The sequence below is a fragment of the Panthera onca genome, chromosome D4, assembly GCF_046562875.1.
Source record: "Panthera onca isolate mPanOnc1 chromosome D4, mPanOnc1 haplotype 2, whole genome shotgun sequence".
NCBI lineage: Eukaryota > Metazoa > Chordata > Mammalia > Carnivora > Felidae > Panthera > Panthera onca.
In genome coordinates, this window is record NC_138351.1 from 27,620,251 (window position 1) to 27,648,089 (window position 27,839).

Sequence of the window (27,839 nt, forward strand, 5' to 3'; positions counted from 1 at the left end):
AAGTAAACATTCATTTTTGAAACACAAAATAAATCTGGAATCTGGGCCTGGCTTAACTGGGTGCCCCTGGTTCAGGGTCTCCCACTAGGTTGCAGTCAGCTGCCTTCTCCAGGCTCAACAGGGGGAAGGTCTGGTCCCAGGTTCACTCATGTGGCTGTAGGCTGATCTCAGATCCTCGCCGGCTGTTGACCAGAGATACATCAATTACTTCCACAGGGACCTCTCCATAGGGCATCTCAGAAGAGGGCAGCTGGCTTCCCTATGAGGTAGCAAGTAAGAGCAAGAGAGGGAGTCCAAGAGAGAACCAAGGTAGAACCAAGATAGACTATTTTTAGTAACTTACAAAATAGAAGCCACAGTTTTTGCGTAACTTAATCTTGAAAGGAGATGCTGTTACCTTTGCTGTATTCTATACGTAGAAGCAAATCGTAAGTCTCGCTTAGACTCCTGGGAGGAAATTACACAAGGGTGTAACTACTGGGAGGCGGAGGTCACTGGAACCCTCCTAGAGGATGCCAACTGTAATCGTCAATGGATGGAAGCCATCAGGTGAAAGGTTGAGGGGTCACCACCTGGATCCACTAAATCTCATAATCACTAAAGCAGGAACAACCAGATATTGTTTGCCTTGTTGTGAGGCTGTCTGAAGTACACAGCATCACCTAACAAAGTATTCTTTCGGAAAAACAGTTGAGCCTGAATCTAATTAAACTTTTAGAAAACATCCAATTTACAAAATATGGATAATAGAAGTTAAACGACACCATGAGGGTCCAAATCTCATTTGTGGGAACTTCTATAGGACAATAGACTTAGTTCCTCAGTAAGTCACTTGGATGAAAAAACAATGAAGAATTGCTCTAGGTGAAAAGAACTTTATGAGGCCAAACAATCAAATGCAATCTTTAGACCTTGCTTGGATCCTGATTTAAAAAATCAACTAGAAAAAGGAACTTTTGAGACAATAAGGGGATTTTAAATATGGATAAATAAATGGTACCAAGGAATTACTGTTAATCTTCTTGGTATAATAATGGTATCAGGGTTATGAAAGAAAATGTGCATATTTTTCCGAGGTGCACACTCAAGCATATAAGGATGACATCTTAGACATGAAACCTAAGATTTGCTTTAAAATACTTCAGCAGGGGTGCCTGGTTGGCTCAGTCCATAGAACATGTGAATCTTGATCTCGGGGTTGTAAGTTTGAGTCCCACGTTGGGTGTAGAGATTACTTAGAAAAATAAAATCTTTAAAATATTTCAGCAGACACAGCAAACCCAGTAACAAAAGGAATAGATTAACTAAGTGTGGGAAAATCGTAATAAATATTGAATCAAGGTGATGAGGATGTGCAGGTTCATTACACAATTTTATTTATTTTTATGACTGTTTAAGTATTTTCATAGCAAGAATGGGAAGAAAGATGTCAGGACTAGATGGTTTTATAGCTGATTTCTAGCTAGATTTTAAAGAATAAATATATTTTTAAAAAATGTTTACTGATTTATTTATTTTGAAGGGAGAAGGGGCAGAGAGAAGGAGAGAGAAAATCCCAAGCAGGATACACACCTAGCATGAAGCCTGACTTGGGGCTCAGTCCCATAACTGCGAGATCACGACCTGAGCCAAAATCAAGAGTTGGACACCCAACCGACTGAGCCATCCAGGTGCCCCAAGAGGAAATATTCTCTCTTTTTTAAAGCTTTTATGTATGTATGTATTTTTTTTTTAACAGAGAGAGAGAGAGAGGGCATGAGTGAGCAAGGGACAGAGGGAGAGGGAGAGAGAATTCCACAAGGGCCAGAGAGAGAGAGAGAGAACCCCACACAGGCTCTGCACTGTCATCACAAAGTCCAAAGTGGGGCTTAAGCTCACCCCATGCAAGCTTCGAACTCAGGAACTGTGAGATCATGACCTGAGGCCAAGTCGGATGCTTAGCCAACTGAGCCACCCAGCTGCTCCAAGAATAAATATGTCTAATATTTAAATAGCTATGGCCTCATACAAAATGATAACTCCCCAACTCATTTTATGAAGGTCATGTAACTTTAAAGAATTTTTTTAACTATAACATGCACGAAGAAAAGTCAACAGAAGTGCATAGCTGGGGAGATTTTTGCATGCTCAACACAACTGGGCACACAGATGAAAAAACAGAATATTATGAGCACCCCAGAAACCTCCCTCATGCCCATTTCTCATGCTGAAGGTATTCATTATGCTGAAGGTAAAATCCAATTAAAAAAAAAATAGTACCGGGGCACCTGGGTGGCTCAGCCAGTCAAGTGTCTGACTCTTGGTTTCAGTTGAGGTCATGATCTCACTGTACGTGAGATTGAGCTCCGTGTTGGGCTCTGTGCTGACAGCATAGACCCTGCTTGGGATTCTCTCTCTCCCTCTCTGCCCCTGCTCATGCACCCTCGCTCACTTGCTCTCTCTCAAAATAAATGAAAATAAATAAACATTTAAAAAATAGTGCCAAAATAGGAAAACATAGACTAACTTGACTTAAATGGAGGCAGATTTTCTAAATAAAATATTAGGAACTAGAATCCAGAAATACATTTTAATATCTACACATACACATATATTATTAATCATTTATTTGCTTACCATTATTTCTTTAAAAAAATCTGTTTATGTTTATTCATTTTTGAAAGACAGAATACAAGCAGGGGTGTGGCAGAGCGGGGTGGGTGAACAGAGAATCCGAAGTAGGCTCCAGGCTCTGAGCTGTCAGCATAGAGCCCCACGTGGGGCTCGAATTCACAAACCATGAGATCATGACCTGAGCCAAAGGCAGATGCTCAACTGACTGAGCCACCCAGGCGCCCCTATTTCTTTTTTTTCTTTAATGTTTATTTGTTTTTGAGAGAGGGCAATCAGGGGAGGGGCAGAGAGAGAGAGAGAAAGACAGAATCCAAAGCAGACTCCAGGCTCTGAGTTGTCAGCACAGAGCGTGATGCAGGGCTCAAACCCACAAACTGAGATTATGACATGAACCAAAGTCAGACGCTTAACCAACTGAGCCACCCAGGTGCCCCATTAACTTATTTTGTAATTTCTTCCTTTTTCTTACTGTGATATTCTCTCTCAGTGCTATCTTTCAACTCACTAATCCTCTGTCTTAAGATATATCCAGTATACCACTGAGATAATTTATTGAGGGACATTATAGTTATTATTTTATTTCCAATAATTAGATTTTTCACTTTCAGGATTTCCAAATTGTTTTTTTCAAATCTTCCTGTTTTTATTTCATAAATGCTACTTCCTTCCTCATATCTTTGAGCAGTTAACATATTATTGTTAAGTTCGCAGATTGATCTCTATATCCTCAGGGGTTAATTCTTCCATTTGTTAAATTTACCAACTAGTTTTATGATAATATACTTCTTCGTGTGCTTACTTTTTAAAGAGGTATTCTTACTTGGTAGTTCTTCTTCCTCGGTATCCTTACCTTTCACATGATCCAGATTTGCCTCAGCCTTGGTCCAGATGGGTTTCACGAGTCCAAACCTGGTCTTACCCAAGCAGATCAATTCGAATTTTTTTTCTCCGTATTAATGGCTTGATTTTGGACCCTCCATGAATATTGTATGGATCCAGTTCTTATGTTCCATGGCTCCTCCCCTCTGCTTCTTTACTTTTCATGTATAAGTTCAATGCTGTCAAAAGCAAAATCTACATCCAAGATATTTTAATAAGCTCCATGTTTTATTTAAGAGGAAGTTGTACTTTCTGGATAATCAACCTGAGGATAAATGACTAAAGACCTATAAACTAGAGGGGGGGAAATAACACCAGGCATCTGCTGGCTCTCCACAAATCTCTTCTCACTGCTGTATCTTATATTTATGAATGAATCTGAAGTACCGTGCTTGCACTTCACGATCCCCTTGTAATACCGCCACTCCAGATCCCTTAGATCCATGAATTGTTTTTCTGCAAAGAATCACATTTTCAAAGAATTACATGATGGAGTGACTTAACCTTCAGTTATCCAGAGATGCTTCATGGACAGAATGAAACTTAGATGAACTGGAGTCTCCTTCTCCCTTCTGGTGGAAAGCTGTTTCTAGAGCTTTATAAACTAAAAGGTCACCTAAAGTGTTCATCTGATCTAGAGCTTTCCTCCAAATAGGAAATTGGGTGGGTCTGGCTAACTGGGCCGGAGTGGATGCTGCAGGGCCATAGCAGGTGGATGGGCTCTCATTTGGTGCTTGGATATTATAATGTACAAATGGAGAGACCCTACAGAGCACTGAGGTCAACAGGGAGGATCCTAATGAGGGCTTAATACAGGGACAAGGATTGGTTAGAAGTACATAGATTGCTAGTGTCATTTCTTCCAAGATGTTGGCTTACGCCCTGGGTATAAAATGGCAGTGGCTTAGCTAGAATTTGGCTGTTTCCCCTACTTTTTCAGGACCTACTAATTTGGGGTATCACTAGTGGTTACAATCCCTTCAAGAAGGGATCTTTTAAATGTTTATTTTATTTTTGAGGGAGAGACAGAGAACATGAGAGAGAAGGGACAGAGAGCGAGGGAGAGAGAATCCTAAGCAGGCTCTGTGCTGTCAGCGCAGAGCCCGATGTGGGGTTTGAACTCATGAACCGTGAGATCATGACCTAAGCTGAAATCAAGAGTCTGACACTTAACTGACTGAGCCACCCAGGTGCCCCAAGAACAGATCTTTTAATGACTAAATTGTAAACCACCACCACCCCTCAAGAGAGAAAAAAAAAAAAGCAAGTCCCAAGGCAGAGATTTGAGTGTAAAGCCAGAGGCCAAAGAGCCAAGATGGTAAATGTAATACAAGGAGAATAATGGTACAGCAAACAAGCAGGAAGTCTGATCTATTTCTCTCTTACTATTGAGTTAATACCTTCCCTAGCGGAATAGATACTGGAGCAGGCTATTGGTGGTGAACACTGGGGGTCAACAGTCCTTCCCTAAGGGCAGTTACCAACTGTCAGGGAGTTTAACAAGATCTTGGCAGGCCTGGTATCGGAAGATCTGGTTATAGAAGGAAGGAAAGGGATATCTGACAAGAGAAAGCCACAGAGTTGATTATTTTGATTACCACAGAGCTTTATGTTGTGATCCGTGGTAGATACTATAGGTTGGTTCATTCCATACCCATTGCGGTCCTCTTCTATAGAAGAGGGTCACCCTCTGACTATAGAGGGTGAAAAGCTAAGATCTCTAGTCACCACCCAGCAGTAAGGGGTGGTTATTGGATGCAATTCTGACCAATGAGATGTAGGGAGAAGTCATCGGAGGAGGAGTGTTTGAGGAAGTTTTGCTTCTCTATTAAAAGAGGACAGAAGTAGCCAATATGGTCCTTTGCCTTAGCCCCTTTTCCTGCCTGGAATGTGGCCATAGTACCTGGAGGTGAAGGAGACCTCTTTTGTCCATGAAGACAAAAGCCACACACGAAAAGGTGGTGGAGCCTGGGTCCTTGACAATATAAAAAAGCATTGTCCCAACACTGTCTGCCTGCCTCCAGACTTCTATGTGTACAAGAAAATAATCTTCATTTGCTTTCTCTGTCAAACACATTCTTAACCTACATGGTCCCACATGATTTAGCCTGAGCAAGAGTAACTGATGTGATAGAAGAAGAAAATGGCAGCACTCACTCTCTTTTCCTCCCCCAGTGCTTGATGCTAGTAAAGATATGTTCTATAACATTCTTTGGTATGAAAGAACCTAAAGTTCTCCTACTTTAGAAACTGGCTGGCTGATAAAATAATAGTAATGCTGGGGAATATAGGATTGTAAAAGATGAATTGTTACAATACCAATTAAACCTAAGAAATCACTGGGTATTCTTCATATGGATGCCTACCTGGCTTCATGCATGTTCCTTGAACAGACAGGATGTGTGCCTGAAATCCTACCTAAGGATCTGAGGAAATCAGGTCATGAAGACAGAGAAGAAACTCTAACACAGAGTCTGGAAGGTCACACGAGAGACCTGGAGAAGTTAGGTAGCCAGGGAAGGGAGGACAATTTGTCTCCTGTGGGTGTGGCAAAACCACAAACATCCTACGAAGCATCCAAAGCCTTCAGTACTTTTCAATAAGCTCTGGCAGTATCTACTGATTACCAATACTTTCCATGACTTTTCCTCTCTGGTCCAAGGCTTGACCTTATGCACTTCTGTGGATTATCTAGGCCATTCCTATAATTGCCCCTATTTCTACTTCTGCCTGGGCTCCAGAACACACAAAGTGTGACTCTACCGAAGGAATCTGAAACCTGCATTAGACTCTGTCAGGACATCAGTGTGGGGAGTTACGGCAAAGACTGTTGCAGTATCTTGGACCAGATATGAGCAAATTAATCAATCTGTGCCTTTAAGTTTGCTCCTCTGTCTCTCCCACGACTTTTAATATAAAAGTGGTGTTGTCAAAATATTTGCGGTGCAGATGGTTTCTCTTGAGTCGAGAACCTACTTCAGAAAGGTTCAAATATTTTATATCGTTGATTTAATCTATCGTTTTTTTACAGCTACACAGACTCACAAATTATTACCTCCCTCAAATTAAGGAAAATGGAGACCTTATAAGACACTCCCTTCTCATTAAAACTCGCCACCATACATTTCCAACTTTCTCTGAATAATCTTTGGTCTTTTATGAACACCTCCCTATTAAAGAATCAGAAATGAAGGGAGGAGTTTCCTCTTGTTAATGTAACAATAAAGAAGAGGTAAAGGTTCATGAAAAAGTATCTAAAAAAGCTCTCAGTTGCATTAAAGCCAAGATGCTTGAGAAAAAGAAGCCATCTTCCAGTAAATAATTGGCTAAATTCACGTAACAAGAAAGAATAGTTATGAGTGCCTTAGAGGCCAAGCTTAACCTGCTCGTGTTGTAAAGGTGAGTGCAAGGACTGCATCTATACTCCTTTTTGAGACTGGACCTGAGATTTGACCCTGGAACGTTCGAGTCTCTGTTCTCTACCTCGCGTTGGCGCTGTAGGCGGCAAGCACATCAGTCGTGGGCACCGTGACTGCCAGGTTCCCGGGGGTCACTATTTGACTATTTTGGCTCCAGCAACCTAAGTCAAAACTGCAGTCAGATTTCCACGAATTTCGTCTCACACATCCTCATCCGTGTAGATTACCTGGATCAACTAAGAAGTACTTAGCAATTTTGTGCTCAAAGGTGAAATTTTCCGGCATGATCCTGGAAATGCCCAGCCCGTGTAATATGTTAATTCTCTGAGTCTTCTGCGTGGGGAACAGTGACGAGGAGCTGGAGTGATCGATGAGAATCTCGTGAGGAAAAGTGTGTGCAGGGGGAGGAATCCCACGCCGCAAGAGCCTCTGTTGGGATCTGGAGAGTCCCTTCCCCGGAGAGGTTGAGCTGGTCAACAAGCTTCGGTACAGCAGTTCGGTCATCGATTCTGGTTGCTCCTTTTCTTTTCTAACCACCTTGCACGTGAAAATGGGCCGGGGGTCTTCATCCCTCACATCAGCTCCACTGGTGAATGACATGGCATTGAGGTTTTGACTAAGCATTTCCTGTGCCTCACTAGGTGAAATACCGTGAGTTTTTCGGAGACTCGATTTCTTGCTCTCCTTATTAAAATTCTCAAGAAATGCATAAAATTCTGGCAGCTGTAGGACAAAGAGTGGGAAGTCATGAGATTGGTGAAAATGTAATTGTCTGGTGGACCCATAAACCCTAGAATAAAGAGGATAACAAACAACCATGGAAACAGAAGCATTGGAGCGCCTGGGTGGCTCTTGGTTTCGGCTCAAGTCATCACCTCACGGTTCGTGAGATCAAGCCCCGAGTTGGGCTCTGCGCTGACAGTGTGGAGCGGAACCTGCTTGGGTTTCTCTCTCTCTCCTCTCTCTGCCCTTCCCACCTCTCAAAATAAAGAAATAAACAAAAATAACACAAAACAGGAGCATCTATCTTAGGGAAGATATGTCTGCCTCACTGACCCGAGTTAATAATGAATGGCAATGTGGAACCGAGACCAAAGGGTCAAATCTCTCAGTCATTCCCAGAAAGACATATTTAAAAAAAAAATTTTTTTAATGTTTATTTTATTTTTGAGAGAGAGAGAGTGTGTGAGCAGGAGAGGAGCAGAGAGAGAGGGAAACATGGAATCTGAAGCAGGTTCCAGGCTCTGAGCTGTCAGCACAGAGCCCGATGAGGGGCTCGAACCCATGAACTGTGAGATCATGACCTGAGCTGAAGTTGGGCGCTTAACTGACTGAGCCACCCAGGCGCCCTCCAGAAAGACATATTATTAGGAACATGTCACTGAAACCCTCCATTATGAAAGGAGCCCATCAAACTTAGACTCTAAACTCTATAAGGTTTTTCCACTGTGAAAGTCAGTGAGCTGCAATGGAGAGAAAGAGCTGTGGGGGGTTGCAGCCTTTGTTTTGAGGAAGGCTACATTTCTCTTGAGGAAGAAAGAGAGCCAGATAGTATGGATATCAAAGCTTCATCCTGGTGTCCAAAGGGCTCAGAATGTTCTGGAATGCAGTGCAAAGGAAACTATAAAAGTCCTAATTCACAGAGATATTTTACCAAAGCAAATAGTTACATCTGTGGGGTGTTTGGCAGTAGTTGTTGGCAAAGACAAAAATATTTCCTCAGAGTACCTTTCTTATTTAAAATCCCGTATTGGAGGAATAAAATATCATTTTCCAGAGCATCTTGCCTCTTCATTCCATTATCCCTAAGAAGCTTCTCAGGCCACTCAGCTGGAAGGCCAAAAAGGCCAAAGTGAGAGCCCAAATTTGGATCAGTCAGCCCAATGCAGGGCTCCCCTTCGGTCCTAGGCACTTTTGTGCAACAGCAACAAATACAGAGCGGGCTAAGGTGGGTGAATGGCATTTTCAGTTGGTTGCCATTATCACGAAGACAGCTTAGCTCTCACACCGGCCTGCCTACGGAAGTGTTGCCTTTCACTGGGACAAAAGAGCGTAAGTGAGTGAAGAGGAATGTCTGTATTCCCTGTGGCCCCCAGGCATGTCACCGGTATTCAGTGTCTCCACATTTTCCCCCCACAATGTTTGAATGTAAGGTTTCCCGTGTAGATTATTACAGAATTGTAAGCACGTACTGAACACCTGGGAGGCTTGTCTGCCATCTCATCTTCAGTTGGATCGGTGGCCCCGGTGAGGAGCATTGTGCTGGGATTTTATTCCCGACTTCCTGACAAAGCAATAGAAGAGAAGACAAAGTGAAAGATGAAACATCCAGCAAAGTATATTGGCGGGGGTAACACCTTTACAGTCTCTAAAACTTCATAAGCGGGGCCCTTTTGGTTTTTTTTCAAGCAAGTTAGTTCACATGCAGTGTAGTCTTGGTTTCAGGAGTAGAACACAGTGATTCATCTCTTACGTAGGATGACACCCAACGCCCATTCCTAACAGTGGCCTCTTTAATGCCCGTCACCCAATCAGCCCATCCCCCCCCCCACTTCCCCTCCAGCAACCCTAAGTTTGTCCTCTGTATTTGAGAGTCTCTTATGGTTACTTTTTAAATTTTATACCATTTTAAGTTTTCTTCTTCCTTTAGGACTATCGAATTACTCACATGCCCATCAAATGTTTTCTCTGAAACACCTCAAATTCTTACATGACATATATCCTCAGGCATTTCATACTAACTCAAAGAATCCTATATGAGTGGTTTAAGATTTTTGTCTGACATATTTGAACAACTTTCAGTTTATCCAAAGAAAAACTCACTTATTCGTTACTCAGGAAAAGTACTTTTTATTCAAGAGGAAAAGGCCAATGATGATAATAATGATAATAAAATAACAATAACTTGGGGCGCCTGGGTGGCTCAGTCGGTTAAGCGGCCGACTTGGGCTCAGGTCATGATCTCGCGGTCCGTGAGTTCGAGCCCCGCGTCGGGCTCTGTGCTGACAGCTCAGAACCCGGAGCCTGTTTCAGATTCTGTGTCTCCCTCTCTCTGACCCTCCCCCATTCATGCTCTGTCTCTCTCTGTCTCAAAAATAAATAAACGTTAAAGAAAAAAAAATAAAAAAAAATAAAATAACAATAACAATGAACATTTTGAAATAATTTGCTTTGAGCCAGATATGCCAGTATGCATTTTACAGATGGACTTGCATTTAATCCCTTTGTGAGGGATTAAATGGCCACAGATGGGTGCCCAGCTGACTCAGTCAGTAGAGTGTGTGACTCTTGATCTCAGGGTTGAGTTTGGGCCCCATGGTGAGTATAGAGGTCGCTCAAAAATAAATTCTTAAAAAAAAGAAAGAAAGAAACAGCACAGAATCTTTACAGTTGGTCTCATCAGGAAGTGGCAGTCTAGCCTGCTCCCACATTTGACCGTGGGCTGGCCTTACGCTTGGGTTTGACCAACACCATGAGGGCTTGTCTTTGACCGATGGCATGTGGTGTAAGTGGCCTTGTGTGAATGCCAGAGCCTAGGCCTTGAGCTTTGGAGCTCTGCTTCACACTCTTGGAATTCCGAGCCACCATGTAAAAACCAACCACTAGACATGTAAGTGAGACCATCCGGAATCACCCAGCCCCATTCGAGCCTCCAGATGGCTACAGCTGCATGAGTGACTCCAAATGATCCCAAATGAAGAACAACAGCCACTCAGCTGAGCTGGCCAACTCCAAAATTATGGCAAATAATGAATTACAGGGCCACCTGGGTGGCTCAGTCGGTGAACACCTGAGTCTTGGTTTCTTCTCAGGTCATGATCTCACGGTTCTTGAGTTCAAGCCCCATGTCAGGCTCTGTGCTGACAGCACAGAGCCTACTTGGGATTCTCTCTCTCCCTCTCTCTCTCTGTCCCTCCCTTACTTGTGCTCTCTCTCTCTCTCAAAATAAATAAACATTAAAAATTTTTTTTAAAATGAATTATAGGGACTCCTGGGTGGCACAGTTGGTTAAGCATCCGACTTCAGCTCAGGTCATGATCTCACAGTCTGTGAGTTCGAGCCCCGCATCGGGCTCTGTGCTGACAGCTCAGAGCATGGAGCCTGCTTCAGAATCTGTGTCTCCCTCTCTCTCTCTCTGCCCCTCCCCTGCTCATGCTGTGTCTCTGTCTCAAAAATAAGTAAAAACACTTAAAAAAATTTAAAAATGAATTATAGACATTTCAAGACACTAAGGTTTGAGCAGATTGTTACACAGCAATAAATACTAGATAAACCCCACAATCTTCACATTCTTGATTTAATTTATTCCAGTGAAACCTCTGTTGGAGATCAGGGAATATAGGAGGGAAAATACCTTCCTGGGAACCACTGTATCCTGACTAGTAGCTGCAGTAACTGGGAGGAGAATCAGAGAAGAACCAAAAGTGTTTGGGATGAAGCAACAACAATTAGGTTCTTCCTCTGTTCCCGGCAAAACAGGAAAACCCAGAATGGGGGCACCTGGTGGTTCAGTTGGTTGAGCATCGACTTCTGCTCAGATCATGATCTCGTGGTTCATGAGGTCGAGCCCCATATCAGGCTTGCAGCTGTCAGCACAGAGCCTGCTTCAGATCCTCTGTTCCCCCCCCCCCGCCCCTCCCCTGCTTATGCACACTCTCTCTCTCTCTCAAAAGTAAACATTAAAAAAAGCAAAAGAAAGAAAAATCCAGAATAAATAGAAAGAGATGCAAATACATATATCCAAATATATTACAGTCACTAGTGAGTACACTATGTCAATATCTATGACCAAAAAAAGACAATATAATGCAGCATGATGACCCCCTTTCCTACATTTGCATGGTGGCTTCATAAACATGTCTATCACCACCAGTTAAAATAAGACTTGATTGTACTTTTGTTAGTTCTCGCAAAGGAAAATATTTCTCTAGCTTCCTTCATCTAAAACCTCTCGGCGTCTCCCAGGCAGCCACCTGTCTTCTGGTGGTGCCACCCAGCAGGAGAGGACTGCCTTTTCCCATGACTGGTGGACACTACGTTTTTCTCCCTTCTCCCCTTAAAGAAGGCTTGGCTCGAGCCCCAACTACACGCACACGCTGAACTTTAGTCCGAATTGCTGATGCAGACAAATGATTTCTGACATCAGTGGCCCCTCTTGCAACCCTTCATACATATATTCAAAGCAATATCTGAGAAATCTGTACTCATTTCATTACCGTGAGATTGGCAATAGGGAATGGGACACAAGAAAGGTTAGCTTCTTGCTGTGTCTCTTTGCAGAATTACTATTGAGGACACCTCCCTCATGTTGAATGCTATTAACAGATCATTAGCTCAAAGATGCTTTTTAAAAATTTATTTATTTTTAATTTTTTTAACGTTTATTTATTTTTTGAAGGAGAGAGAGACAGAGTGTGAGTGGGGGAGGGGCAGAGAGAGGGAGACACAGAATCCAAAACAGACTCCAGGCTCCAGCTGTCAGCACAGAGCCCCACACGGGGCTCGAACCCACAAACAGTGAGATCATGACCTGAGCCGAAGTTGGATGCCCAACCGACTGAGCCACCCAGGTGCCCCTCAAAGATGCTTTTATCCATTCTGATTCTGACTTCACTAACATACTTCTCACTTTGGGCTATTCCCCATTGACTAAACCTTAGAGTAGCCCTTTTATTTTATTTTATTTTATTTTATTTTTAATTTTTTTAATGTTTTTATTTATTTTTGAGACAGAGAAACAGAGCATGAGCAGGGGAGGGGCAGAGAGAGAGGGAGACACAGATACTGAAGCAGGCTTCAGGCTCTGAGCTGTCAGCACAGAGCCCGACACGGGGCTCGAACTCACAGACTGTGAGACCATGACCTGAGCTGAAGTTGGATGCTTAACCGACTGAGCCCCACGGGCACCTCCAAAATTGCATTCTTGAAGGCAATACTGACTTCTTAATCAATTCTAATGTTGTTTTTACAGTCCTCGTTTTTATCCATCTCAACTCTTAACTACCCCTTTGTTTTGAAACTGATTCTTAAAAACTATCTTACCTATTCTTTCCAAATTCATTGCCATGACTCTAATAAGAAGCCTGATTAACTTCTGGGGTGTGTGGCTGGCTCAGTTGGTTAAGCATCTGACTTGTGATTTCAGCTCAGGTCATGATTTCATGGTTCATGGGTTCGAGCGCCACATCAGACTCTGTGCTGATGGCACGGACCCTGCTTGGGATGCTCTCTCTCCCTCTCTCTCTGCCCCTCCCCTGACCATGCTGTCTCTCTCTCTCTCTCTCTCTCTAAAAATAAACTTTAAGAAGACTGATTGACTTCAAATTGAACTATTCTAGTTCATTTCTTAGCCTTTATGTTATTGTTGTTATTTTTGTAATCTATCCTAAGTCACCTCTTTATCCAACCATTCATTAGTCCTTTTTTTCTAATTTGGTTCTTTACTACTCACTTTTAGGATAAGATTTATATCTTCCTGATCAGACTTACAAAACTAACCACAATCTGCTTCTAACACTTTCCCATGATCTAAAAATCATATTTCTATGCCACCGCAAGGCTATAACGTCTTCTCCATTTCAGCCAGCTGGCCCAATTCATTTTTTTTCTGAAACAATCTCCTGTGCTTCTGTGCATCCTTGCTTGAGTCTGTGCTTACTCTGACTTCTCATTTAATCAGCCAGGATGTCAATCCAGCATTCCTTCTCTTTTATATAAATCTAAATAAAAATTTATAGATAATAGAGTTAAAGATGAAATTCAAAGAAGTGCAATGTTGAGTAGCTATTGTGGCAAACAAAAGTAAAATGTAAATAGGAAAAAAGAAGTTAAAAATTCTTTTTGGAAGACTAGTATAATCAATTGATTTTTATAAGGTGGGCAAGACAATTCAGTGGAAGAAGAGTAGTCTTCTTCTTTTTTTTTTTTTTTTTTTTTTTTTTGTTTTGTTTTTTGAGAGAGAGAGAGAGAGAGCAAGCATGAATGGGGGAGAGGCAGCGGGAGAGGGAAAGAGAGAATTGTAAGCAGGTTCCATGCTGTCAGCAAGGAGCCAGATGAGGGGCTGGATCTCATGAACTGTGAGATCATGGCTTGAGCTGAAATCATGAGTCAGACGCTTACCTGCTAAGGCACCTGGGGGCCCCAAGAATAGTCTTTTCAATAAATGGTAGAGAGACAATTGGATATCTCAAGGCAGAAGAATGAAGTTCTTACCTCAATCCATAGAGGTAGAGGACTCTTACCTCAATCCATACAATGAAATTAACATAAAATGGATCACAGACCTGAACGTAGGGGGTAAAACTATAAAACCCCTGTAAGAACATAAGAGTAAATTTTCATGATCTTAGGTTAGGCAATGGTTTCTTCGATACAACACCAAAAGCTTAAGCACAAGAATAATAAAGTAGATAAATTGGAACTTCATCAGTTAAAACTTCTGTGTAAATAAATAAATAAATAAATATTCTGTGTTTCCAAAGACACCCTAAAGGAAGGGGAAACACAACTCACAGAATGGGAGAAAAAAATTGTAAATCATATATCTGACAAGTGACTTGTGTCCAGGAACACAAGAACACTTACAACACAACAATACAAAGACAAATACGGTAACTTGATTTAAAAATGGGCAAGGGGTCACCTGGGTGGCTCAGTCCGTTGAGCATTTGACTCTTGGTTTCGGCTCAGGTAATGATCTCACAGTTTGTGGGTTCAAGGCCCGCATCGGGCTCTGTGCTGCCAGCGCAGAGCCTGTTTGAGATTCTCTCTCTCTCTCTCTCTCTCTCTCTGTCTCTCTGTCTCTCTCCTCTCTCTGTCCCTTCCCCACTTGCACTCTCTCTCAAAATATATTAAAAAACTTAAAAAAAAATAAAAACAGGCAAGAGGGGTGGCTGCGTGGCTATAAACACATGACTGATAAACACATGAGGTACACAACATCATGAAATATCAGGAAAATGCAAATTTAAACCACAATAAGATATCTTTCATTCCCTAGGATGTCTGTAATAAAAACAGATAATAGCTAGTGTTGACAAGGATTCAGAGAAATTAGAACCATCATACGTTGTTGGTGGAAATAAAATATGGTGCAGTCATTTTGAAAATCAGTTTGGCTATTCCTCAAAATGTTAAACACAGAGCAGCCATGTGATCCAGGAGTTTTACTCCTAGGTATGTATCCAAGAGAAATAAAAACACAGTCCACACAAAAACTTATATAGGAGCATTCACAGTGGCATTACTCATAATAGTCCAAAAGCCCATCATGTAATAAATGGATAAACAAAATGTGGTATTTCCATGCAATAGAATACTATTCAGCTATAACCAGGAATGAAGTTCTGATACCTGCTACAACATGATAACCCCTGAAAAAATTACGCAAAGGCCACATATTGGATGAGTGCATTCATATGAAATGAACAAAATAGGCAATTCATGCAGACGGGAAGTAGATTAGTAGAAAGTAGCCTAAGCCGGGGGGGCATGCCAGAATGGGGAGTGACTGCTAGTCAATACAGGGTTTCTTTTGGGGGTGATAAAAGTGCTCTGAAACTAATTGTGTGATGGTTGCACAACTCTCTGAATATACTTAAAATTATTGAACTGTGCACTTGGGAAGAATTTAATGGTATGTGAACTGTTTCTCAGTAAAACTATTAAAAATGACTTGGAGAGAAAGTGATAGATCTGAAAGGTAGACGATGGAGATACAAAATATTTAATTGGATACCTCAAAGGGAAAAGCCCCACATCATGGAATAGAAAAATAATCATGGGGGGCGTGGGTGGCTCATTCGGTTAAGTGTCCGACTTCAGCTCAGGTCATGAGCTCACAGTCCGTGAGTTCGAGCCCAGTGTGAGCCTCTGTGCTGACAGCTCGGAGCCTGGAGCCTGCTTCATGTTCTGTGTCTCCCTCACTCTCTGCCCCGCCCCTGCTCACGCTGTCTCTCTCACTCTCAAAAATGAATAAATGTAAAAAAAAATTTTTTTTTTAATTCAGGAAGATTTTCCTAAAATAAATAAACTCAAAAAAAAAAAAAAAAAAAAAGAAGATTTTCCTGGAATTGAAAATTTGAATCCACATGTTAAAATATCAGAATGGCTAGCACTAAGACATGTTCTGGTAAAGTAACTGAGTTTCAGGAAAAAAAAGAAGTCTGAGTTTTTCTAATTTTTATTTACTTATTTTGGAGAGAGAGAGAGCAAGAGTGAGTGGGTTTGAGGCAGAGAGAAAGAGGGAGAGAGAGAATTCCAAGGAGGCTCTGTACTGTCAGCACAGAGCCCAATGAAGGGCTTGAACCCACGAACTGTGAGATCATGACCTGAGCCAAAATCAAGAGTCGGTGGCCCAACCGACTGAGCCATCCAGGAGCCCCAAAAATAAAATCTTTAAAATAATAAAACAGAATCTTAAAAAAATTAATTAATTAAGGTATTAGTTTATCTTATTCACACAACTAAATCTGTTCTTTCCCGCCCAGGAAGTCTGATGGTTCTGTTGTGCCACCAGATGGCGCTCACTGGAAGTTTGTGTCTACTATTTCCTATTTTTCTTTCTCTCTATTTCTCTCTCTCTTTCCTTTCTTCCTTCTTGACTGAATTTTTGGCTGTAAGACAACATTGATCCAACAACAGTTAGTGTTTATAATGTGTCAGGTACTGGGCTAAGCCTTAGGAATACAAAGGCAAATGAAGTGTAAAGGAAAAATTTCCAAAATATTTACAAATAATTCATTGAACACCTGTTATTAACCAGGCACAGCTTAGGCCCTTGGGATACACTGACAAGCAGAACAAACATTTCTGCTCCTGTGAAGTTTACATGCCAGCGAGGGGAGGCACACAGAAAATCATACACATAATAAATGAGTTAATACTCAACACCCAAAAAATAACCCAATGAAGAAATGGGCAGAAGACATGAATAGACACTTTTCCAAAGAAGACATCCAGATGGCTAACAGACACATGAAAAGACGCTCAATATCACTTATCATCAGGGAAATACAAATCAAAACCACAATAAGACACCACCTCACACCTGTCGGAGTGGCTAAAATGAACTCAGGCCACAACAGATGTTGGTAAGGATGCCGAGAAAGAGGAACCCTCTTGCACTGTTGGTGGGAATGCAAACGGGGGCAGCCACTGTGGAGAACAGTATGGAGGTTCCTCAAAAAGTTAAAAATAGAACTACCCCATGATTCAGCAATTTCACTACCAAGTATTTATCCAGAGGATACAAAAATACAGATTCGAAAGGGCACATGCACTCTGATCTTTATAGCAGCGCTATCAACGATAGCCAAACTGTGGAGACACCCCAAATGTCCATCGACTCATGAATGGATAAAGAAATGGTATATACACCATATATATATACCATATATATATATATATATATATATACACACACACACACACCATATACACCATATATATATATACACACCATATATACATACACCATATATATTCCATTATATTTTATATATATATATATATATATATATATACACACATACATATCATGGAATATTACTCATCCATCAAAAAGAATGAAATCTTAACATTTGCAATGACATGGATTGAGCTAGAGTGTGTTATGCTAAGTGAAATAAGTCAGAGAAGGACAAATACCATAAAATTTCATTCATATGTGGGATTTAAGAAACAAAACAGTTGACGTATGGAAAGGGGAAAAAGAGAGAGGGAAACAAACCCTAAGAGACTCTTAGAGACAGAATAAACTGATTTGTTGACAGAGGGCGGTGGGGGGAGATGGGCTAGACGGGTGATGGGTATTAAGGAGGGGACTCGTTATGATCAACACTGGGTGTTGTATGTAAGTGATGAATCACTGAATTCTACTCCTGAAGCCCATATTGCAGTGTATGTTAACTAACTAGAATTTAAATAAAAATTTGAAAAAAATAAATGAATTAATAAGTTTGAAGTCAGAGTACTATAAAGGAAGTAAAATATAACAGGGACAAGGTGGATTAGGAGTGCTGGGGGGCCAACTGTAACTTTAAATACAGTGGTGAGGATAGAATTCATTGGGAAGGTGACATCTGAGCAAGGATGCATAGGAAGTGCGAGCCCTGATAATAAATGGGGGGATTCCAGACAGAGACCAGTCAGGGCAAGGGCCGGATTCTTGGATGACTGGAGACAGAACAGGTTTCAAGAGGACTGGAACAGAGGAAGTGAGGGAAAGAGGGCAGAGAGGAGGGAGGAGGGCCCTGATGCCCTGGGGCCTTGCAGGCAGACATGGGACTTTGGCTTTCCTCAGAGGGAACTGGGGAGCCACTGCAGGCCCTGTGACAGGCTCTGACTTACATTAAAAAAAATTTTTTTTTTTAACGTTTATTTATTTTTGAGACAGAGAGAGACAGAGCATGAACAGGGGAGGGGCAGAGAGAGAGGGAGACACAGAATCTGAAACAGGCTCCAGGCTCTGAGCTGTCAGCACAGAGCCCGACGCGGGGCTCGAACTCACGGACCGCGAGATCATGACCTGAGCCGAAGTCGGACGCTTAACCGACCAAGCCACCCAGGCGTCCCCTGACTTACATTTTTAAAGAAGCACTCTGGCTGCTGTGTGGAGAAACATGTCACTAGAATATGCTCCACAAATGTTAATGGTCATTGTACACTGATTCCACACGTACAAAAATAAAGCCACATATGTATTTCGTGTATCAGAGAAATAGTTTTGCATATGAAGTAGATATATGAACACAGTTGTCAACTCACAGAGAATCATCTGGAAGGACACGTACCAATCTCAACAGAAGAGAGGTAACAGGAAGGGGATGGAAGGGGAGATTTGCTCCCTCCTATTGATTACTAGTGTACATCTTGTTGGAGATTTTTATACAGCAAGCATGTATTTCTTTTGTAATGTCAAAACAATTCCGTTAGGACATGGCCGACTTCCTGTTTTGAGGAGAAAGGGTTACATATGGGAAAGAAAGATAACTTTATGTCTTCTTGTGTCTACAGAGTTACTTATGTGCTCAGTCACGGGATAGGCCCCCCTGAGGATACTGGGAACAATATTTGAAACAGTTCTTACTCTCAAGAATATTTTTGGGGAGTGCCTGGTGGCTCAGTCGGTTAAGCTTCTGACTTCAGCTTGGGTCACAATCCCGCGGTTTGTGAGTTCGAGCCCCACCTCGCGCTCTGTGCTGACAGCTCAGAGCCTGGAACCTGCTTCAGGTTCTGTGTCTCCCTCTCTCTGTGCCCCTCCCCTGCTGATGCTCTATCTCTCAAAAATAAATAAACATTAAAAAACATTTTTTTAATTAAAAAAAGAATATTTTTTGATATACAAAACTGGTCCTGGAGACTTTTCTCTCTCCCTCCTGAATCCAATAGGATGACAATAAAGGAGTTAGTTTTAAAGTATAAACTTACTACTACAACCAAACAGCAAAGAAGACGCTTGAGAGGGGAGCCATGGAGGCGTCGTACAGAGGGAAGGTTTGGCTTTGCAAACACTCGCTCTCCAACACACGTACCTCACAGGGGAAAATGTGTGCAGGTGAGATCAGGGTGGTGGGAGCCATTAGGTGTTCTGCGTCCCCATGAGAGTGCCCGCTCAGGCCTCCTCATGGGGATGTGCTTTCCCGCTGTCTGGGCTCACTAACCCTCAACCCCTTAGACCCCACACCATGCTCCAGCAGCCTGACAAGGTTATAAAAACCACCTTCCGCAAGCTCTTCCCCCGAATCTACCATTCAGCTCCAGGTTTGCTCTCTTGGATGCGCCCAGCCCCATTTCCCTACATCATCCTTAGGCTTTGTAATAATAATCAGTCCTCGGGGCCCCTGGGTGGCCCAGTCGGTTGGGCATCCGACTTCAGCTCCAGTCATGATCTCACAGTCTGTGAGTTCGAGCCCCGCGTCGGGCTCTGTGCTGACAGCTCGGAGCCTGGAGCCTGGCTTCCGATTCTGTGTCTCTCTCTCTCTCTGCCCCTCCCCCGTTCATGCTCTGTCTCTGTCTCAAAAGGAAACATTAAAATAAATTAAAAAAAATAATAATCAGTCCTCCCACCACACGTCCTGCATTGTAACTACTGTCTCGTAGCAACTTCACACTTTAAAATCTCTGAAAACTGGGATATGTTTTACAACCAGCGGGGGTCTCACGGTTGATGTTGGCCCAGTGGCCATCAACAACACTATCTTCATGGCCTGTACTCGCATGAAACCGGACATGGCTGTTGGTGTTGCTCGGTCTGATTTTGTTCAGGGCAACGACGTTGTTGAACGCCTGTTGTTCATTCACCTTAATCATATGCAATATGGTAGCACAGGCTGTGTTGAATCGATGTTTGCAGTGTTTCTCTCAGTCTGCGCTATCCAGTATGGTGGCCACTGGCTAAGCGTGGCCACTGAGCCCTTGATTTGTGACTAGTCCAAACGGAGACGTGTGGTAGTAAGAAAAAAGAATCAAGATATGTCACTAAGGATTTGCATGCTGGTTATCTGCTGAAAATACACTATTTCAGACACACTGGGTTAAATGAAACGGTTAACATTATTTTTGCCCGTTTCTTTTACTTTTTTGAATGTGGCTAGTGGAGAACTTAAAATCACACAAGTGACTCACATTCTGCTCTTTTTTGACCACGTCGATCTATAAAAGAACACCAGTTTAGCAATGATCACAAGCAGGTACCAAATACAGCAGCAGATATATATAATAAAACTCAATGCCTAAATAGGCGAAAAGAGCTCAGTTTCTTTACTAGAGAGTAAATAATAGAAAAGGCAATAGAGAAGCACGTCAGCATTCAAATGGGAATGAATAATCATAGAGTTCCGTGTGCCCAAAACACGGACTAAGAGACAGAATGTCAGGAACAGCACTCTGTCCCCGCTCACTGCCACCCTTCCCTTACCACACCCGGGGAGAACCACCCTCCTAAATTTAGTGTTTAGCATTCTCTTCCTTTTTCGCTTTTCTTTTTTTCTCTCCTCCGCCTCGTTTTCTTACCTATATATGTCTCTCTACAGATCTCTCCTTCAACTTGCTTCCCTCTTTTTAAAATTTTAATTGCACGGGGAGGAGCCAAGATGGCGGACCAGCATGGGAGCTTTTTGCGGGTCTCATGTCCATGAAATACAGCCAGACCAACACTAAACCATCCTGCACACCTAAAGTTTTCATTGCAGTAAAATACACATAACAGAAAATTTACCAACACAACCATTTCTTTTTTTTTAAAGTCTATTTATTTTGAGGGTGGGGGAGGGGTAGAGGGAGGGAGAGAGAGAATCCCAAGGAGGCTCCGTGCCGTCAGCTCAGAGCCCGACGTGGGGCTCCATCTCACAAACTGTGAGATCGAATGGGGTGCTAAAAAGCTGGCAGGAAACTCTACTCTCACCGATGGGGCTTGTAGGCTTTGGGTAGACCATTTGGGGGAGGATCCCCTAATGCGATCATCTTTAGGCCTTTCCTGGGCCTCCCAGTAAGAGTCCACCCTCCCTGATCTGGAGGGTGTTAAAGTATCTCACTGTGACAGGATAAATCAGAGCCGTAGGGTGGGGGGGAGGGGGAGGGCTGGGGGCCCTTGTATCAGGCACTTACTGCACATATGTTCACATAATCCCTTGTTTTGTTTGGGTGTCTGTTCCTTGTTTTACAGTGTGATGCTTGCACCCCCTGGTGGGCCTGGCCCCTCCCAAGTCTGCAGCCCCTGGATTAGCCTCTCCAGAGAGAAGTTCTTTAGATTACGGGCAGAGACATGAAGTGGGGGAAGGCATCTGAGGGTCCACCTTCTCAGAAACCGTCCTCTTGGCCCACCTTCCCCGTTGCCCTTAGTTCCAGGAAAGCCGGTGTCACCTGCAGTCGCATTCTGAGAATTCTGAAGCATAATAGGGCCGTCCAGTTCTTAGCTTGCCAAACCGTTAGCAACCCCTCATCCTTTTACCTTCCCACTTCCAAAATGTTTCTGATGTTAGCATCTCTCCAGATCTCATCTTTGGGTCATGTCTTTTTAAAAAACGTCCCAGTGTTGCAGTTCCGTTCCGATGTGGAGGCATGGAATTACTTGGAGGTTTTAATCCGTCATCTTCACGGACGCTTAGTGGTCTCACTCTGTCCCCGTTTCTTTACAGGGCAGGTGGGCACGCAGTGGCCACAACTTGATCATACGTGGCGTTCGCGGTATCCGTCCCAGTGACATGAAAACCAAGAGGAAGCTCCCTGGGAGTGAGATGGTATGGGGCGGGGGGCATTCAGAGACGTGCCCTTCATTTCTGGAATGAAGCGCTCCTCCACTGCTCCCTCCACTGCCCCTGAGGTAGGACACCTGGGCATCTGTTTCTGCCTACAATCCGCCTCTCCAATGGCTCTTCACTGCATGTTCAGTAACGCAGAGCAAAGCATCACTGTGGCTTTCTTCGTCATGTGTATATACAATACATAACATCAACAGCTATAGACCAGCTCGCGTCTGCAACTGGAAATGCTTTTGCCATATTGCATATTATTAATAGCAGTACAATAAGGTCTTTTGATGGGGCGCCCAGCTGGCTCAGTTGGGAGAGTGTGTGACTCTTGATCTCAGGGTCATGAGTTCAAGCCCCACACTGGGTGTAGATTACTTAAGTAAATTAATTAATTAATTAATACACTCTAAAAAAAGAAATAAAAAATTCTCTTAAAAAAATAAGATCTTCTCACAGTTCATGGGTTCGGGCCCCACGTCGGGCTCTGTGCTGACAGCTCAGAGCCTGGAGCCTGCTTTGGATTCTGTGTTTCCTTCTCTCTCTTCCCCTCCCCTGCTCACACTCTTTCTCTCTCTGTCTCAAAAAATGAATACATGTTAAAAGTAAAAATAAAATAAGATCTTTGGGGGTGCCTGGGTGGCTCAGTTGGTTAAGTGTCTGACTTCAGCTCAGGTCATGATCTCGTGGTTCATGAGTTTGAGCCCCGCATCTATTTTTGCTTCAATAAGTAAAACTTTTCAATAACAGGTTGGCCATTTTTGACTTTACTCTGTGTTCAGCAATTAATCATTTTGTCCTAGAGAGCAACTTTTTTACTTCTTCTGGAAAAGTCCCACCATCTTTGTCGAATAACTCAAAAGCTTCAGTGGTACCGTCTGACCAGGTTTTGTAACTTTGCTGGGGAAGACCTGGGCAAGTACAAGCTCTAATCTAGTTAAATTCAGCTTTCAGATATTCATCGTGGCACCTCCTATTAAGTTTTTAAGTAAGCGCTACATCCAATGTGGGGCTCGAACTCACGACCCCAAGATCCGGAGTCATATCTCCTATTGAGTTTCCATTTTTAACTTCTTTGTGTAAGAGCACACCTGCAGATTTGCTGGACCCGGTAAATCCTGACATTCTATATCCTTCTGGAGAGACAGTTACCTTGGGTATTCATAAGATTTTTCCGATTTGTAGGATATATAACACTGTTTCCATCACTATTTTATGCTTCAGTGAACACTTTTGGGCCACTAATTCTCTTGAAAAATGAAATCGAGTCAAATATAACCCAATCACAATAAAGATTGCAAATTTGATACCAGCCAATGGTATGAAAAATACACTAAACCACAGTGAACTTTGTCAACCGGATGTTACTTAAGATAATTGGATGCTGTCCTTATTGAAAATGCTCAACATTTTTTTAAAAGTTTATTCATTTATTTTGAGAGAGAGAGAGAGAGAGAGAGAATCCCAAACAGGCTCTGCACCGAGCCTGATGTGGGGCTCGAACCCACGAACTGTGAGATCATGACCTGATCCAAAACCAAGAGTCGAATGCTCAATTGACTGAGCCACCCAGGGACCCCAAATGCTCAACGTTTAAATATAGAATGGTTGCAGAGAACAAAATAGGGTTTCTGTGAAGTCACTAACTACAATCTTACAGTCCCAATTCAAGAAGTTTGACTACTATTGCGTTGTTGCTTTTTCTCTGAACCCCCCGGGTGCCTGTGGCCCACTGGAGAGATTACGGGGTTCCATGCTTTGGGTATGTTGGTCTAAGTGAGAAGAGGACCCCTTTGGGAAGCAGGTGAGAGCCCACAGGAACCCAGGATTCGTCTGGGCTTCGTTAGCTCTTGCCTGATTTCTCACCAAAATGCCTAGGGGGCTTTTCCTGGCTGATTTCCCTGGATTCCTCAGCCTCAGAATCTGCCTGCCCATAGGATCCGCTTGCCCGGCTTAGCAGCTGGTGCAGATTAGGTTCTCCATCACTACATGCCGCCTGCTCAGGTTTTCAGATGAATTGCATAGAACACAATTGATTAGGGGGTAGAATGTGCTATTGATTGTAACACAATCAGAAATGGAAACATGGATCCATCAGATTCAGCACCTCAGAGAGAGGAAAAGTCTGTGGCATTGACTAAGAGCAGATGAGGCAAGAACAATGCCTCAGGGAGCGCATCGTGGAAAGCTGCACGCACCACCCTGCGGCTGCTGATGTGCTGAGAGAGCTTATCGGTCTCGAGCAGAGACCAGACACGAAGGCCAGAGTGCTTTCTGATGTGTGGCTTTTATGGCAGTCCACAGCCTACTATTAAACATGATCTTTATTGGGGTGCCTGGCTGGCTCAGCCAGAAGAGCACACGACTCCTGATCTCAGGGGTGTGAGTTTGAGCCCCACGCTGGGAGTATTTAAGTGTACTTATGATTACTTATATTAAAAAAAATGACCTTTATCATTGAAATTCTGGTAGGAAAAATGAACGAAACTCAATTCTCCCTTTGAAGCAATTGCTTTCAAAATGCAATTTTTGAAAACCTGAGTTTTCTTAGGAATGTAAAACTATTGTCTTATTTTGCTAATAAAACATGTCTATTGAATCACTCCATCGTGCACCTAAAATTAATTTAACACTGTATGTTAGCTATATTGAAATTAAAAGTTTTAAAAATGTTCTTAAAAAAAGACTTCTAAATAATTGATAGACTTTTTTTTTTTTTTAGAGCAGTTTCAGGTTTACAGAAAATTGTTTGGAAAGGAGAGCATTTCCCACGGTTATAGACAATTTTTCCTATGACTATCTTAACATAGTGTGATGCATTACTTGTAACTGACGAACCGATATTGTTATCAACGTAAGTCTTTAGTTTACATCGGGGTTGACTTTGTGTTGTATGTCCAATGGGTGCTGACGAACATATGACATGTATCCACCATCACACATACCATCATACAGAACAGTTTCAGTGCCCTAGAAATCCTGTGCTCCAACTTCTTACTTTCTATAAGCCACACCGGGTCACCCTTCCTAAAAGAGAATTCTGATCCCGACTTGTTCACGCTTAAAACCCTCAGTGGCTCTACCCTGGCCCACAGCGCAGAGGACATCAGCCTCGTGCTTGGGGCTTCTCAGCCGAGCCGTGAACCATGACCATCTGTATCCCCATCACTTCCCTCTCGGGCGACTCTACTCCCCGTAGCGTATCTTCTGACGTTCCCCACACACGACCCTCACTCTCATCCGTGCCGGCTTATCTGCCCTCTGCATACGAAGGTCCCGGGGGCCCTTCTCCTCACAGCTGCGGTGTCTTGTGAAAACCCATCTCTGGGAGCATGTGGGTGGCTCAGTCGGTTGAGTGTTGACTTTGGATCAGGTCATGATCTTGCAGTTCGAGCTCCGTATCAGGCTGGCTCTGCTGCTAGCTCAGAGCCTGGAACCTGCTTCGGATTCTGTCTAGGTCTCTCCTTGCCCCTCCCCAGCTTGCACACTGTCTTCCTACCTCCCAGATATAAACAAACATTTAAAAATAAGTAAACATGAAAGAAAACAAACATTTCTGGAGCCGCCCCTCTGACATCCTCTGTTCCCTCATGTAGTCCTCTCTTGCTCCTCTGAGCCTCCTGGACAGGGCTCCTGTGCCCCCTCAATGGCATTTATTGGCCTCAGTACTCAGTATACACATATGTAAAATGGGCGGGATAAGTATGGCGCCAACCACCTAGAGCTGTGTGAGGACTCAACCCCTTAACTCCTGCAGACTGCCAGCCAGGCGGCCGGCCCCTAGGACGTGTTCTTATAAGCGCTGGCTGCCTAATCACGGCCACTGCCACCAGCCGCTACCGCTGTGCTCTTCCTCCTCCCACCACCTCCCCCCTCCTACAGGGCCAGCTCCCGGAGGCATGTCTTTGTGTCCTCCGTGGTACAAGGCATGATTATAGCAAGGGCTCCATAGACGCTTAGCAATGGAACGGCTGGGGCCCTGTGGTCGCACACGGAAGGCAAGCCTGAAACAAGGCAACGAGACAGCCCCGCGTGGTAAGAGGGGGGCTCCTCAGTGCACTCCCCCAGTGGACCAGCCCCCATCCCCCCTGGGCCTGTTAGAAAGGACGTGGTGCTGAGCATCTCGTGGTGCCGGCAGGTCATGGTTTCCTGTGGCACAAGCTCTGGGGGAAGGGGACGTGGGGGCAGCTCAGGTGCCTCAGGAGTGGCCAGTGGAGGATGCCAGTACTTTTAGAAACGGGAATCGTACCTGGTGTAGCCTCCAGGGAAGATCTCTGCTTGTTTCCGGTTTGCTTGGTGAGGGCGGCAGCACTTGACCTACAGGATGGAATCCCAAAAAGGAGCCAGATTCCCAAAGACAGAAACCAGAGAAGAGGGACACCGTTCTGCTCGGCAATCTAGGGGAGGAGGAACAGAGTTCCTTGGGGGTCCCTGGGGGCCACACCCATCTCTGCACCTACAACCATTTCTACTCTCTTTGATACCGAAGAGCTGTGCATCGGCATTGGGGCTCACCTCCCCACCTCTCCCCCAGGGACCTGACGAACACGGAGCGGGGTCCTAGGCCGGTCTGGAAGCACTGGCTGAGTCACCAGCCTTGGCTTTGTCTGCCATCCACAATGCCAGTGTACTTGTGGGTGCCCTCAGCACCCGCGAAATGGGTACATACCCATGAGATGTAAGGTAGCATGTACAGAAGGTTAGAACGAAGCCCTCAGGTGGATGGCAGCTGGGGTAGGAGAAGGCGGGATGGGTTGGGACAGTACAATTCCACCCAAAGGGATTGGCGTGGGCTGATGCTTACTGTTCTGTGGACAGTCCCCAGGGAAGGGTGCCTGCTCAGGGCCTCCATTCGTTGGATGGACAGTGGCCTTAGTGGTGGCCTTGAGGACGGACAGGCCTGCCCTGGAAGCCAGTTTGAGGAGTTCGTGTATTTCCACCATTCAGTTTGGGCCCATGAGAGACAGCTTGTCCACAAAAGCTGGTTCCAGAAAAGGGAGAGGAAGCTCACTACCATTTTTTGACCTCCTCCTCCTCCTCCTCTTTCAGACTCACCTCTACTCTCGAGGCTGGATTTGGGGACAGGGGGAAGGGGCTATAGGTGTAGTGAGAACAGAGGCCAGTCAGGGCTAGGAGTCAGTGGCAACATGGTGGCGAAGGAAGAAGGCAGAGAAATCCATGAAGAGGGCAAGGCTAAGAGAGAAGGCCCGAAGGAAGAGAGGGACTGTTGAGGCGCAGTCATGAACTGCCAGAAGGTCGGTTTCCCAGCTCTGATTTGTCGACACGAGCCCAGCTTCACATCTCTCAGCTCTAGCCTCTGCTTTCTCTCTCCCTACCACCCACTTCCTCCTGCATCTCCTGGCCAAGCCCAGGCTGGCCGAACGTTCACTTCTCTGTTCTCTCATTATGCCCCAGGAGTAGGTCAATCACAGCACTTACCACTTGCTTTACAGTTATGTTTATGTGGTCATCTTGTTTACGAACCTGCAGGGCTGGGTCTCATTCATCTGGTAGCCCCGTGGGCTAGCCTGGCATCTGCTAACGCTTAGTGTGAAGGAATAACTCACTGTCCATTGTGACATATGGACGTCCTCAAGGTCACATAAACAGCCGCATGACACCAAAGGCCAGGGGATTATTTTCCTTCATGAGGGTGATAGGTGGAAGGTGGAGGATGGAA

The 27,839-nt window shown here is 43.8% G+C and overlaps 1 protein-coding gene across 5 annotated transcripts; it reads right to left on the reverse strand.

Annotated features, from left to right (window-relative positions):
• Positions 1-3,178: 3,178 nt before the first annotated feature.
• Positions 3,179-27,757, reverse strand: CD4H9orf153 (chromosome D4 C9orf153 homolog). Of its 5 annotated transcripts, none has more exons than XM_060609925.3 (6): positions 27,599-27,757; positions 26,964-27,140; positions 26,409-26,476; positions 9,104-9,195; positions 7,139-7,634; positions 3,179-3,948 (listed from the first exon to the last, which is right to left on the reverse strand). In XM_060609925.3, exons 4-6 carry the CDS (start codon positions 9,167-9,169, stop codon positions 3,725-3,727), a joined length of 786 nt encoding a protein of 261 aa, XP_060465908.1. In that variant the 5' UTR covers positions 9,170-9,195; positions 26,409-26,476; positions 26,964-27,140; positions 27,599-27,757; the 3' UTR covers positions 3,179-3,724. The 5 variants fall into 5 exon arrangements, with proteins under 5 accessions (XP_060465908.1, XP_060465906.1, XP_060465909.1 ...); XM_060609923.3 differs by having other exon boundaries at positions 26,409-26,556; XM_060609926.3 differs by lacking the exon at positions 26,964-27,140.
• Between the last annotated feature and the right edge of the window lie 82 nt (positions 27,758-27,839).

Bases quoted from the DNA above. Each gene is read 5' to 3' on its own strand.
- CD4H9orf153 (XM_060609926.3), bottom strand. From the start codon at position 9,169: ATGCTCCTCACCGGGGCCACCGATCCAACTGAAGATGAGATGGCAGAC. The intron at 7,635-9,103 runs GTACGTGCTTAC...TTTGTCCTACAG, and splicing joins ACAAGCCTCCCAGGTGTTCA to CTGCCAGAATTTTATGCATT. The intron at 3,949-7,138 runs GTAATCTACACG...GATTCTTTGCAG, and splicing joins GTACTTCTTAGTTGATCCAG to AAAAACAATTCATGGATCTA.